At 39.8% G+C, this 14,243-nt stretch overlaps 1 protein-coding gene across 1 annotated transcript; it reads left to right on the top strand.

The window, feature by feature from the left end:
• Positions 1-2,558: 2,558 nt before the first annotated feature.
• LOC308387340 (transmembrane protein 47-like) lies at positions 2,559-13,763 on the top strand. Its single transcript, XM_080867299.1, has 3 exons — positions 2,559-2,892; positions 5,662-5,802; positions 12,008-13,763. The coding sequence occupies exons 1-3, from the start codon at positions 2,676-2,678 to the stop codon at positions 12,187-12,189; spliced, it is 540 nt and encodes a 179-aa protein (XP_080723425.1). The 5' UTR covers positions 2,559-2,675; the 3' UTR covers positions 12,190-13,763.
• The last annotated feature ends 480 nt before the right edge of the window (positions 13,764-14,243 follow it).

Below are 14,243 nucleotides of genomic sequence, written 5' to 3'. Positions count from 1 at the left end.
TATAAGCTGCCAAAGTAGGTCAAAACAACTGGTTTAGCACTGCTGATATCATGTGAGGCAGATGTTTGACAGTTTTTTGGTCAATAATTTGCTCAACCAAAACTGTGTGAAGGTCCAACAAAATTCAATCACATCTACTCCCTTTCCTTTTATCTTTTTTTGCATTTTTTGTGGAATCAAGTAAATCGGTCACTTTAACTTGCTATCTGCACCATGTAAGGATAGTAAGCATCTCTTGTTCTTGTTCTTGTTGGTGTGACAGTGGAAGCAGTTGTTAGAATAATTGCACCCTGCTCCAGCACTGTAACAGTGGCAATATATGAAAACACTCTCACCTCCACTGTCTTACCTCCATCTTTAGACAAACTTTTGGAACTATTCAACTTATTAATTCCGAAAAACTTCCTGCAAGCACGGCCTCACCTTGGAGTTCATACCCTGCAGTTATGCAGTTCACCAGAAGATGGAAATATATCACAAGGCATATGGACTGAAGAAGAACCTCAACATGATCATGCTGCATAGAGGAGCAATCCTTTTTCTTTCAGAGAAAATAAATGCCTCAGTAAAACAATATTGCCTTAAATACATCAAACATAATATCAAAAATAAATACAGGCATTAATTTCTAAAACCAAACACACACTGATATCTTTTACTGTTTAAATGTGTACTTATTTTTTGCATTGCATTGCATTCGTTTCTTTGTTTATTTGTGAGTGTGGGAGTTTTGTTCCTCTCTAATACTGTATAGTTAAATCTCATTTTACCCTTGTCATTTAATTTAAGGATTTATTAGGTGTTTGTTTTTTTTAATCTGCTGCTGTTTATGGACGATATACAACGTATGCGTTTAGACATGGATCATTGAGGGATTGTTTTACAAAAGAGGTTAAAAAAATTTCAGAGAGCTCAGCCTACACACTGAGTGTTAGAAGAGGCCAAATCAGGATTAACAGAAAATACCAAGAAGCTGACAGTCAGTTCCTCTGTTGCACTGTCACAACAATTCCCAACAAACACAGGATTTCTGTGGTCAGCCTGTGCATAAAAATCCCTCTGTTGGTCTTTCTAAAATCAACAACACAAAGTGTATGAAAGTGGTGAGAGCAGAAATAGTTTTTGCTAGAGAATGTCGCATGTGTGCCCTCTGCTGGATTATTAAAACATCACAATATTTGCTTTGGTTTATGGGCGATGCCAAAAGGGGCAGCTCGCAATGTGATCTGAGGTACTTTCCATTCACGAAAGCTAATGCAGATATACACAAACATTTATAAAATAATAAAAATAATTAAAAAAAAACTATTTTAAATCCCAACTATTGTCTAAACTCAGGCGGAGGAAATCTCTGCATGTTTATCAGAATCTGCCCCTTTGAAGGTGTCATTGTGTTACTGTTTAGTCTGTTTAGTCACTCTATACACAAACCTACTTTATCCTACTGTGTTCACTGAGTTTAGCTGAGCTTTAATAATGTCGTTTCTTCCGCCTTGCTGTATAATATGTATAATGTGTTTTTCAGCATTTAAATCCTTCTATTGTGTACACAGAAGAAAATACTTTTTTCGACCACTGCTTTTGAGAATTTCTTTATTTTTACAAACTTGTTGGGCGCCTGACAACAAACCAATCCACAAAGATCTAAAACAAGTCTGAATACGATGACTTGCATTTCAAAATAAAAGCACAGACACTGACACTCGTGTATCTCAGGAGGAATACTATAGGATTTATGTACTGAGTTCACGAACTGACAAATAACAAATAACAGTTAAATGTGGTTTTGTCTTTGTGTGTCTGTTTATTTAGAGATTTTATTTTATTTTACTTAATTTTTTTCATAGCTAAAAAGACAAATAAATAAATGGCATTCCACTTTACACTGCAACCTTTTTTCTTTGCGATCATTTACACCAGGGATGCCAAAATTGTTTTAGATTGAGTCCATATGCAGCTAACTTTGATCTTACATGGGCCAGACCAGTAAAACTATGATAAATGTCTAAAATCACAGAAAAACATTTTGGTGATTCATTGCTCGGGCTGTTTCCATGAATTAATTCACAGAGAATATTCTTTACTATGAACTATAAAAGCAAAACAAATAGAAATTCAATTAAAAAAATGTTAGAGTAGATAGTAGAAAACAATTTTTTTTCGTCATTTAATTGTTCATTACTTACTTTGTTTTTTAGTATGAATGGCAATGAGTTGGTGGAGTCTTTATTATATGTTTTTATATGTAAAACATACGAAAATTTAGTCAAAACTCCGGATGATCGGGCTGGAGTCTTTTCTGGGCCGATTCTGGGCCCTTGGCCTAATGTTTGACACCCCTAATTTATACAAAGAAAGTTAACAAAGCAGTAAATGTAACCTGAAAATAATAATGTAATGTTATCACTATACCAAAAATACTGCCAATATAATATAATATAATATAATATAATATAATATAATATAATATAATATAATATAATATAATATAATATAATATAAACCCATAAAATGGATTATTTTGAAAAACTGATTCAACCGGATGTCTCCTGTTAAACTGTTCCAGCTGGACACGCGTGGAGCAGTGAGGGCTATGGTGGGAGAGGAAGCACGCAGACCTCCAGCGAGTTTAGTAACTGTGACCGACGTGCTGCCGTGTACCCTGTGAGGAGAAGATGTCCGTGAACGAGGTGTACGTGTTCCGACCCTTCAAGCTCATCGCTCTGCTGTGCGTCTTCCTGGCGCTGTGTCTGGACGTGGTGGCTCTACTCAGTCCAGCCTGGGTCACCGCGGAGCATTTCTCCCTGTCTCTGTGGGAGTCATGCTCCCAATCGGTGGCTCGGCATCCCACGGACGAGCCCCAGTGGAGCTGCTTCTCCACCCTCACATCTGGTAGGAACAGTGTGTTTTGTTTGTTTGTTTAACAGTGCGCTGTTGCTCTTGGAGCCCGAATGCTGTTTTGTTTGTTGAAGAGGTTGAAAACCCACGACCAAGTTTTTTGTTGTTTACAGCTCAGATTGATCCTATAAACACGTTTTCGATCTGAAGGGTGGTTTTAGTGATGTGGTGTTTGTAATTATGTCATAGCGCACAGGATATATCCTGTTTTGAAATAAACAAAGAGGATACTGGACTGCGCAAACAGTCTGACTACAAGCTCTGACCACCATCCCCTGGGCAGACTTTGTTTTAGTTGGCTGCTGGTCAATAGATGAGGCATTCAGACTTCTCGCGCAGCTGATAAATTTCCTCTCTACATTCCAGATCGATGACGTGGTTTCACCGTGACAGCCTCACAGTGATGCTCAGTGACAAAGCCACACCTGACCAAGCTTTAACTGTTGATTTTTGTGACAGCTGGATGAGAACTATTTAACAAAGGGCTGGTGCTCATTGTTTTCTAATGCTTTAACTCTGTGCTTAGGTAAAGTGTTTATATGCAAGAAAGCTATGCATAATCCCTCTGGAACACAAAGAGTTAACCCACCCCAGCAAGCAGAAGGCTTTTAGTGGATTTGGAGAGACACATTCAGCATCTTCCCCTTCATCAACCTCACCAAGCCAGGACCCCCTAAGTCGCCTTTTGTCAGGCAGAAAAGCCACGTCCCCCGACCCCCATCCTTTCCCCCCAGGGAAGCAAATCCGCATTAAATTTACTAGATTTGGGAACAGTTGACTTTTGTCCTGTACAGTAAGGCTATTAGCAGGAGCTTTCATCTTTATTAAACACACAGTCGCTCACTGTTACTATTGAAATAAATAAAGGAAGACTTCAAGGATAAAATTGGACCGTTCCATTTAAGTTTCCTCATTTTGTGGCTTAAATGTTTAAAATATTTAAAATTTTTAGCTGTTGATCATTTTTCACAGGACTTTGCACATGCACCCTTGGTGTGATTGACCTCTCTTTGATATTGTGGAATGTGTTGGGGTGAATAGGAGGCGGGTTTGTTGCTCTGAGTGTCTGCAGAGCTCATTAAAACAAGAGCGGATGGGTGTGTTGAGGTTAAAGGTGCAGTTCATCCAGTGGCGAAAGAGACTAATTAGGCACGTACAAAGGTTCTCACCCTTGTTCTTGAATTTCATCTACAGTGGCAGTTCCTGATAGAAAAATTCACCATAGCTTTTTACCATCATTATGACAAATAACCAGAAGCTCAGGGAGAGACACACCCAGCGAAAATTGTGCGGTGAGCTTGTTAACCAAATGCAAATTCTCTTTCCGAGCCAAGTCGTTTAAGGTAGGGCGGGAGATCAAAGAGAGGATGCGCAATCAAGGTCGAGCAGACAAAAGATTTTCTCCTGAATGTGTTGCTGGTTTCAGTCTCTGTACCAACACTTGCTTGAACAGAGTTAAGCTCCATTCAAAAAAGGCCACGTGCTGCTTTTAAAAGCCTGGTGCTGTGGAGGTCTTTCCAGGAAAGAATGTGACGCGCAGGAAGATTTTAGTTTTACTTTTCCAACAGGAGCAGTTTGTTTGGAATATGTTAAGTAAATGTGGCATTAAAAAAGCCACTGTGGCTGCAAGAATTTGGAAGAAGCTGGCATTCACAATCACAAACTCCTGTTTCATAACCCAAAGCCTCCAAGGACCAAGGAGACATATACATAATACATAACCATAGACTGTATTTGGAAAATTTTGATTACAAACTCAGTTCCAAGAAAGTTGGAACCCTGCATAAAATATAAATAAAAATGAGTGTAATGGTTTGCAGATTTCAGAAACCCATATTTGTATTTGCAGTAGACCATAATAAACATATTGAATGTTTAAACTGAGACATTTTACTATTATATGATGGATACATCAACAGCACATCTCAAGAAAGTTGGAGCACAGGCATTTTGCAGCTACTTAGGAGCAGGTCGGTAACATGACTGGGCATAAAAAGAGACCAACTGAAAACTAGAATTTCACCCATCAAAACTGGAGCTGGACGTGCCTGGAATGGAATTAACCATGCATTTCACTGACTGAGTTTGCAGACAGGTGGAGGTAACAGCATCTACCTGCCAACCTCCTGCTTTGAAGCCTTAATGCAAGTTAAACGAGCATTAAAGAAAATAAATGGCAGAATTGTCACAAAGCTGTATATTAGTTTTAAAAAACAGATGTGTGTTTGTTCTTTTTTTTTTACCAGATTGCGCAAAAAAAAAAAAAGTTTTATTTTTCTTGCAAAGTTTAACATTTGAACATAGGGCTGCTGATTTGTCTCCATTTGTATGCAGTTCTTGACATTTCTGCACAGGCCTGATTTTTTTTTTTAATTCCAGAGGTTGCCACATGATACTGTCTTAGGACTAAAAATGTAGTTTGTTGACATGCACAAATATGAACAGCTAGAAAAGTAGGGCAAAAATGTAGCCAACCAGCAGGACAACTAAGATTAAATAACGTGCATTAACATGAGATTCAGCCTTGGATTTTTGCATCTGTTCTCATTACAGGGACTTTGAGTCACTAATTATGTTCTTGACGGTTGCATTCCTGATGCGGGCCTGATGACTCTCTGCGTCATTCAGTTCTCTCTGCAGGATTAGCTCTTGTTTCGTGTTTGTCAACACAGCGGTTCAATTCAGCCGTGCTCAACTGTGAATCGAGCTTTTGTTGATGAGTAGGATGCTCCTCTTTAACCTGCATGTGTCCTGTTCTTGCAGACTGGCAGATCGCCACCCTGGTGTTGCTAGGTGTCGGTGCAGCCACGACTCTGGTGGCCTTTTTGGTGGCCGTTATTTCCCTGTGCAGGGGCACGCAAAGACAACACTACCGCACTGTGGCAATATTCCTCTTCACTGCAGGTATGTCACCTTTCCCATATATTTATTTATTCATTCATTCACTTTTTATAATGTTTGGCTAATAACCCAGTGTTTCAGCAGTTTCCATATATGCCTGTGTTTGTGCTCCACTGCTCACATTAAATAGAAGCATGCAAAAGACACAGGCGAGTGAGCCTTGCAGGCTGAGCTTGTTTTCTCTGTGGTATTGCCTTTGGAGACCTGCAGGCTGATGTGCCAAGAAAAGGCAGCCACAGAATTTGCAGACTTACCAACAAAGTGAAGTCACTGAGAGGAAAAAAACAAAAAAAAGCCACCACAGACTCCTCGCCCATAACTGCCTCGTAGTTGGACTGCTGCTTCTTGCGTGCTTTGTAAGAATTGCCCTTAGGGTAAAAATAAACTGTGACACTGATGAGAATGAATATAAATTAAAAGCGTATAATTAAAACGAGCGGTCAGAGCATATTGCTCCAAATGGTATACGGCACCAAAGTGACTGACTCAAAGATTGTGCTCACTTTACTTTCAAAACGGTGATGAAGCGCAAACCACTTTCTGCTACTTCACTCGTGCCAAGTTCAAGTTTTCCAGTTTGCGAAATAAAATTATATAAGGAGCAGACAGTTTTACACTGTGCCTATAGACCAAACCTGAAGTAATAACTGTCACATTTTAAGAAATCTACAACCCCAATTCTAAAAAGCTTGGATGCTGTAAAATGTAAATGTAAATAAAAACAGAAAATTATGTTTTGCAAACAGCATAAATCTTTATTTTATTTAATAAAGGAAACGTATTTGAGAAAGTGTCCCTTTTTTAAAAAAAAAAGAAAAAAAAAAAGGAAAAATTAAGTGTAATGGCGGCAATATGTCTGTAAAAAGTTGGAACAATGCTATGTTTATCGCTGCTGAGTGGAATGATGTCCCGGTCATGTCTGAAATTGGATTCTGGGAGCTTTGAGTGCCGACGGTGTCTTTCTAAATATGTACGCAGCCATACCATCAGAGATGCTTTTGGACTGATTGCTGTCAACAAGATGGACAAGATCTCTTCTCCATACAGGGAGTGCAGAATTATTAGGCAAATGAGTATTTTGTCCACATCATCCTCTTCATGCATGTTGTCTTACTCCAAGCTGTATAGGCTCGAAAGCCTACTACCAATCAAGCATATTAGGTGATGTGCATCTCTGTAATGAGAAGGGGTGTGGTCTAATGACATCAACACCCTATATCAGGTGTGCATAATTATTAGGCAACGTCGTTTCCTTTGGCAAAATGGGTCAAAAGAAGGACTTGAAAGGCTCAGAAAAGTCAAAAATAGTGAGATATCTTGCAGAGGGATGCAGCAGTCTCAAAATTGCAAAGCTTCTGAAGCGTGATCATCGAACAATCAAGCGTTTCATTCAAAATAGTCAACAGGGTCGCAAGAAGCGTGTGGAAAAACCAAGGCGCAAAATAACTGCCCATGAACTGAGAAAAGTCAAGCGTGCAGCTGCCAAGATGCCACTTGCCACCAGTTTGGCCATATTTCAGAGCTGCAACATCACTGGAGTGCCCAAAAGCACAAGGTGTGCAATACTCAGAGACATGGCCAAGGTAAGAAAGGCTGAAAGACGACCACCACTGAACAAGACACACAAGCTGAAACGTCAAGACTGGGCCAAGAAATATCTCAAGACTGGTTTTTCTAAGGTTTTATGGACTGATGAAATGAGAGTGAGTCTTGATGGGCCAGATGGATGGGCCCGTGGCTGGATTGGTAAAGGGCAGAGAGCTCCAGTCCGACTCAGACGCCAGCAAGGTGGAGGTGGAGTACTGGTTTGGGCTGGTATCATCAAAGATGAGCTTGTGGGGCCTTTTCGGGTTGAGGATGGAGTCAAGCTCAACTCCCAGCCCTACTGCCAGTTTCTGGAAGACACCTTCTTCAAGCAGTGGTACAGGAAGAAGTCTGCATCGTTCAAGAAAAACATGATTTTCATGCAGGACAATGCTCCATCACACGCGTCCAAGTACTCCACAGCGTGGCTGGCAAGAAAGGGTATAAAAGAAGAAAAACTAATGACATGGCCTCCTTCTTCACCTGATCTGATCCCCATTGAGAACCTGTGGTCCATCATCAAATGTGAGATTTACAAGGAGGGAAAACAGTACACCTCTCTGAACAGTGTCTGGGAGGCTGTGGTTGCTGCTGCACGCAATGTTGATGGTGAACAGATCAAAACACTGACAGAATCCATGGATGGCAGGCTTTTGAGTGTCCTTGCAGAGAAAGGTGGCTATATTGGTCGCTGATTTGTTTTTGTTTTGTTTTTGAATGTCAGAAATGTATATTTGTGAATGTGGAGATGTTATATTGGTTTCACTGGTAAAAATAAATAATTGAAATGGGTATATATTTGTTTTTTGTTAAGTTGCCTAATAATTATGCACAGTAATAGTCACCTGCACACACAGATATCCCCCTAAAATAGCTAAAACTAAAAACTAACTAAAAACTACGTCCAAAAACATTCAGCTTTGATATTAATGAGTTTTTTGGGTTCATTGAGAACATGGTTGTTGTTCAATAATAACATTATTCCTCAAAAATACAACTTGCCTAATAATTCTGCACTCCCTGTAGTTTTCCAAAAAGAATTCCAGTTTCCGATTCGTCTGATCTCAGATCAGTTTTCCACTTTGCCTCAGTATGTTTTAGATGAGCTTAGGCCCAGAGAAGACGGCAGAGTTTCTGGATCGTGCTCACATGGCTTCTTCTTTACTTTTGTGGATAGCACGGTGAACTGTGTTAACAGACGGTGATTTCCGTGACAGAATGATTCCTGTTTTAATGCAGTGCTGCCTGTGGGCCCGACTATTACGGGCATCCAGTAATTTTTTGGAATTTGCCCTTGTGCGTGGAGATTTCCCAGATTCTTGAATCTTTTGAAATAATGTACTGTGGACATAGAGGTATTGAAACTCTTAACAGTTGTAGATTAAGGAATATTCTTCTAAATTTGTTCCATCACTTATAGATTGGTGGACCCCATCCTTTTTTCTTTTTCTTTTTTTAGTTCCACTTATTTTTCCAGGCTTTTGTTGCTCCTGTCCCAACGTTTTTGAGACTTGTTGCTACCATCAATTTTAAAATGAGTTCATTTCTTTCATGAAACAGTAAGGTATGCTGCTGTGTGGGTGTCGAATGAGCTGGTAGGTGGATTCTGTTACCAGTTTCCTCTTGTTACAGTCTGTGTGATTAGCTAACCGAGCCTGGAGCAGATTCATGTTCAGTGTAGAAACAAGACTTGTATCATCTTTCAAAGTCACACACTCTGAATGAAAGTGTTTCTTTATTTGTTAAAGTATTTCTGTTGCAAGTTTTCTGGTTTCTGTTGCAAGTACAAACAGTATGCATTGCCTTTTAAATACAGCATTAGATAACAGTGTGCTGCTGAAGGGAAACTGTAAGGGATCTTTGTCTTGCTCTGTATCTGAAACCTCACTCACAAAGGACCACTGTGGTCGACTTAATGGCTGTGGTTTTGACTGTTAGCCACTGACGGAAAAGCAGGGGAATGCTGTGTTATCCTTTCCTATGTGTAATTACTTTAAGAGCCTTGCAAGAATACGGCCGCCACACAGGCACGCAGTCCTCGACGGAGCAACAGCAGAAGGGCTGGACTGTTAAATACCCCTTGGCTTGACTGTGACTGTGAGGTATTTACTTTCTGTCCAGAAATATGACCTCAGCAGGGAACAAGCTCAGCCTGGGCTCCATCAGCAGCACCGCAGTCTCAGGCTACAGCCATTCCTCCTTCACACCCATTGCTTCTTCCCATAGGAAGGAAAGGCGGAGTCATACTTGCACAAAGACCATTCCTCAGGCGTCACCTAGCATGCGTGAAAACGAACTGGAGTCGTTTGTGAGAGAAGGCCACAGTACCCTTTTGAACACAGACGCCTGGACTTCTGCATCCTGCGCGATGCAAAGGAAAATGATTCACAGCCCTGGAAGCTGTTTCCTCGTGTGATACCTCGTGTGTCATTGAGATGAAAAGAATAAAGATGATTGTTCCACGCTTCACCAAAAAGACGAGAGAGTGTGAGAGAGAGCTGGGAGACTGGTTTTAGTTTAAAAGCCAGAATCTGCTGTTAACGTCAATCACTCTGGGGGAATTAAAGACAGGCCACTTCAAAAAGCTTCCAGCTTCCAGCGAGCAAGAAACCCACAGGGAGGGGTGTCACACAAAGATTGTTCTCTTCAAAAGCGTCTATTTATGGAGATGACAAACTAGATAGAAAACACAGAAGCCCATGAATGCTGTAACACACTTTTTTTTCCCTCTCTTAAAGCGCTTTTTGATCCTCGCAAGATAAGTGAATGCTATAAAAAGCTAATTCTTGTTATGCATGGATTGAGGCTAGATATATTTTCCTTAGATTGCGCGTCAGCCAAATCATTTAAACAAAGGACAGAATTATTAGAGTAAAACAGCTTTTCCAAACAACCTACTTTTACTGTGGATGCTTAAATCATTTTACTTTGCACATAAGAAAAAAATAATAATTTCACTTAAAATAAACGAACATTACCAAGGTCAAAATTATTAGCACTCCTGATGCTAACAGTCAGTTGTGTGTCCTTTTTGCTGGATAACAGCCTGCAGTTGTTAGCTGTAGTTTTCAGCGTGTCTCTCACGCGTCTGCTGAGCAATCCCAGTCCATTCTTCTTTGGGGAATCTCTCCTCCAGATGTGATGGTGTCCTGTCATGGACCTTGGTCTTCAGTTCACTCCACAGATTTTCAGTAGGATTCAAGTCAGGGCTTTGACTTCTGATGTTGATCTTCTGGAGGTCGTCCTTCACCAGGAGTGTGAAGTGTGTTTTGGGTCGTTGCGTTAGAAAACAAAGCGATCACCCAGAGCCCGTTTAGCTGCTGACTGCTTGAGGTTTTCTGTCCAAATCTTCACATATCCTCCTTTTTTATTCCTTCCACCTTGATGAGATTCCCAATTCCAGATGCACTGAAGCACTCTCTTAGCATAATACTTGCACCACAGAGTATGGTGTGGGTTGTACACCTCTTCCTTCCATCTCTGTGGCCAGAGAACACTAGTTTTGTCTCATCCAACTCATCTAATCTTTCTCCAGGTTGTCCTTGGCATATTTAAGTCTAGCCTGAATTTGCAAAATAGGAATTTTCTTGGTCTGCTGCCTAACAGTCTTTACTTTAAGACTACACTTCCTGATTTGGCTCAGTCATTCACATGTCTTTGCAGTTGTTCTGGGGTCTTTAGACATGTCTCTCGCTAGTTTTCTTTCCCTAGGCTGCTAGGCTTGTTTGGTACTTTGTAGCTCGCTTTGAATTTCTTGATGATGCTTCTCACTCCAGTTTTTGACACTCTGTGATAACTTTGTGTATACATCTCCTGCTTTGGGAACATCAGCAATTCTTTTTCCCAAGTCTAAACTGATTTCTTTTGTTTTTGGCATGATGCTTTCTCCACTGGCAGCTCAAACCCTTGCTGAAGTTTTTATACTGTACTGAAAGAAAACAAGCTCTGACTTTGACTCAGTAAAAAGTTATTTTTTTTCCTCAGGATGCTTTTGTGTGTGAAATAATACTGTTATAGAGTGCAGACAGAACAAATTTATGCTTTATGATAATTCCGTCCTCGTCTATAAACAGGACGAGGCTTATTGGGGAATAATCAGAATGTGTTTGCATATAATTGTTTTCATCTATGGCTCCTCAGGAGACATTCATTTATAGTTGTTCGTGCTAAATCTTAGGCAGCTCATTGTGACGAGATCACCTCACGGAACAGAAAGGCAGAGAAGAAAATCGCTTTATATAACCATTCTCTGCTTACCTATACCAGCTGCCTCCTCACTTCTTACACTTAAGCCTCTTTTCACAAGTAACTTTTTGCCTTTACAGCCATCTGTTTGCTGTCAGATTTGTGTTTCGCCTCGAGGAGGCCCTTTAATGTCACGTTTTTGACTTGAATCATGAATTTTGGGAGAACTAAATGGCTTTCACCTTCTGAAAGCACGAGCTAGTTATGTTATAAAATGATGTAGAAAACATTAAATGGATGATTAATCTGAAAGGCTTTACTTGTAGCAGTGATTATTTTAATGGTGTTGGAGTTACTGGGTTTGTTGATTAATCGCTTGGACAAAGGACAAATGGACGATTTTAAACAAACAGTGTCTCATGATTGTCTCTGGTTTCAGTGGTTCTGCAGGCCTGTGCTCTGGTTCTCTACCCGATCAAGTTCATCGATGGAACGGTCCTGCAGACTTATCACGAGTTCAACTGGGGCTATGGGCTCGGCTGGGGGGCCACCATCTTCATGCTGGGTGGAGGAATCCTCTTCTGCCTGCGGACGGACATATACGAGGATGCAATGTACTGAACTTTGTCAGCCCTCTCTGCTCTGCTGGAAATACTTAAGAGGAGAATACAGACCCTACGTGTCCATTTCCCTTGCTGTGTTATTCTCGCCGTTATTTTTAGATAGGCCAGGGCTGTAGGAGTAGACTGCCCTCCCCCCCCCCCCCCCGCACCACACTGCCCCAGCCCTACCGGTATCGGGGGCGAGGTGGTAAAGCTAAAGCGCAGAGAGCTTTCTGGACACGCTCGAGCCACCGACGCTGGACGTTTCCACTGAATCTCTATTGTTAGAGAGGAAAGCAGATTCTCAGCACAGGCCTGGATGTGCAGTGAATATTTAATAGGACTGACTGATCACGTTTCCTTTTATTTTTGTAGCTTTTCATGAGGATAAAAAGCTAGTTGTCAGTTTATTTGTGGCATGATTTCCCACTTTATAGGAACAGTGAAAACCTCACTTCCTCTCGTGTGTTAGCCGAAACATATCTAGTAACTGTAAATTACTCAGCTTTGACGTATGCTATTGAGTGTTCATACTTTTGATTTTTTTTCTTTTAATGACACCAGTTTGTCTCAAATGGAAAAATGTAAATGTGTATAAAGTATTTCTACATGAAGAATTCTGAATAAATAATTGTAGTTTTGGGAGCATTTGGAGTGTAAATTGTTGCTTTCAGTATCAAAGGTGACATGCGGACACTCTCTGCTTACACGCTGACCTTTGACTCACTTTTTTTACCGCCCCTTTTTAGACTGGACAGCAGGGAGACAAAAATGCAAACCACTTTCATTATCGAGAGGACACATTCCTCAAAGGAAAACATCCCAGGCTGTTTAAAGAGGCAGCACCAGCTCAGAGTTATGATGGGTTTTTTATTTTTTTTATTTTTATGTTTTTAGTTTTTAAGTCCGTTTAGTTTCAGTTAGTTCCCAGAGCAGATTTTCTTGTTTAGTTTAGTTTTCATTGTTTCAATGTTTTGTTTTTATTAGTTTCTGTGTTTGTTTTAGTCTTTCCGGTGATTATTGAACGGAGGCGATATCTCAGAGCGAACATTCACATTTCTTCTAATATTTAGTTTCTTAATAGCCTTCTTAATGTCTTGTCTGGCAGCTTCTGCAATCAGAATCAGAATCAGAATTAAGAACCGAATGCACTGCTGTGACAAACACATTTGCTTTTACAAGACGAGCTCTATAAATTCTCTATGGGCTCCTCTTGTTCATGTTTACTGTTTATTTATTCATTCTCATTATTGTTATTTTTATTATTACTCACAGTGGCTAAAATAATCATGTCAAAGCTGAAAGGCAGGAAAAACACAAAAGTCAGAAAAAAGAAACTGGGAGAATCAGGAGGAAATCTAATAAAGAAGACAGAGTACTGGATGGTCTCCTTTGTTACTTGTACTCAAAAAAATTGCTAAATTGAACTAATTTAAAAATATATAAATTTTCCATTTAATTGTATCCATTGTAAACTGTTACATGTAATGGAATCTGGTCAAATGAAATGTACTTGATTGGTAGATTAATGGAAATATACTTGGTATAAACTTAATGATTAATTATTTGAATAAATAACCCTTTTTAAAAATATATTTCAATTGCATTTTTCTCACAATTGCTGCTTTGTGGTTATATAGGGTCACAAATGGGATTTTTCTGAGTGCAAATTCAAGAAAATCAGCACATAGATTAGAGTAAAAACACTTTTTAAAGGCAGCTGACTGTCTCAGTGAACCCATGAATGCCTCATCAAGCAAGATGTCTGCAAGATCACAAAATTCTAGTTTTTATTGTAATTAGTTGAAATGTTTTTTCCACATCTAGTTTGGGTTTTTAGTTTTATTTTAACTATAATAACCTCACACCAGGTTGCATGTATGTAAAGACATTATGTGCTGGTGCAGACATGGGCAGCACGTCCTCCTGTATTTGTATTCATGACATGCATTTTCTATACATTTGCAAGAGACTTTTGCACTGCTCTGTTATTTTACTTATAATGGACAATAATAAGCTTTCAGCTGTGTTTTTGTGCTTAAAACCTTAATATTTTGATCTTTTACATTTTTA

This window comes from Rhamphochromis sp. 'chilingali' (genome assembly GCF_963969265.1).
Source record: "Rhamphochromis sp. 'chilingali' genome assembly, chromosome: 19".
Taxonomy (NCBI): domain Eukaryota; kingdom Metazoa; phylum Chordata; class Actinopteri; order Cichliformes; family Cichlidae; genus Rhamphochromis; species Rhamphochromis sp. 'chilingali'.
The sequence above is the reverse complement of the archived record's forward strand: the minus strand, read 5'-3'. Positions and strand labels throughout refer to the sequence as shown.

What these genes read in the sequence shown, in the direction of transcription:
- LOC308387340 (XM_080867299.1), top strand. Translation starts at nt 2,676, where the DNA reads ATGTCCGTGAACGAGGTGTACGTGTTCCGACCCTTCAAGCTCATCGCT. An exon ending in CTTCTCCACCCTCACATCTG is followed by an intron (nt 2,893 to 5,661) that starts GTAGGAACAGTG and finishes CTGTTCTTGCAG; the next exon opens with ACTGGCAGATCGCCACCCTG. An exon ending in AATATTCCTCTTCACTGCAG is followed by an intron (nt 5,803 to 12,007) that starts GTATGTCACCTT and finishes CTCTGGTTTCAG; the next exon opens with TGGTTCTGCAGGCCTGTGCT.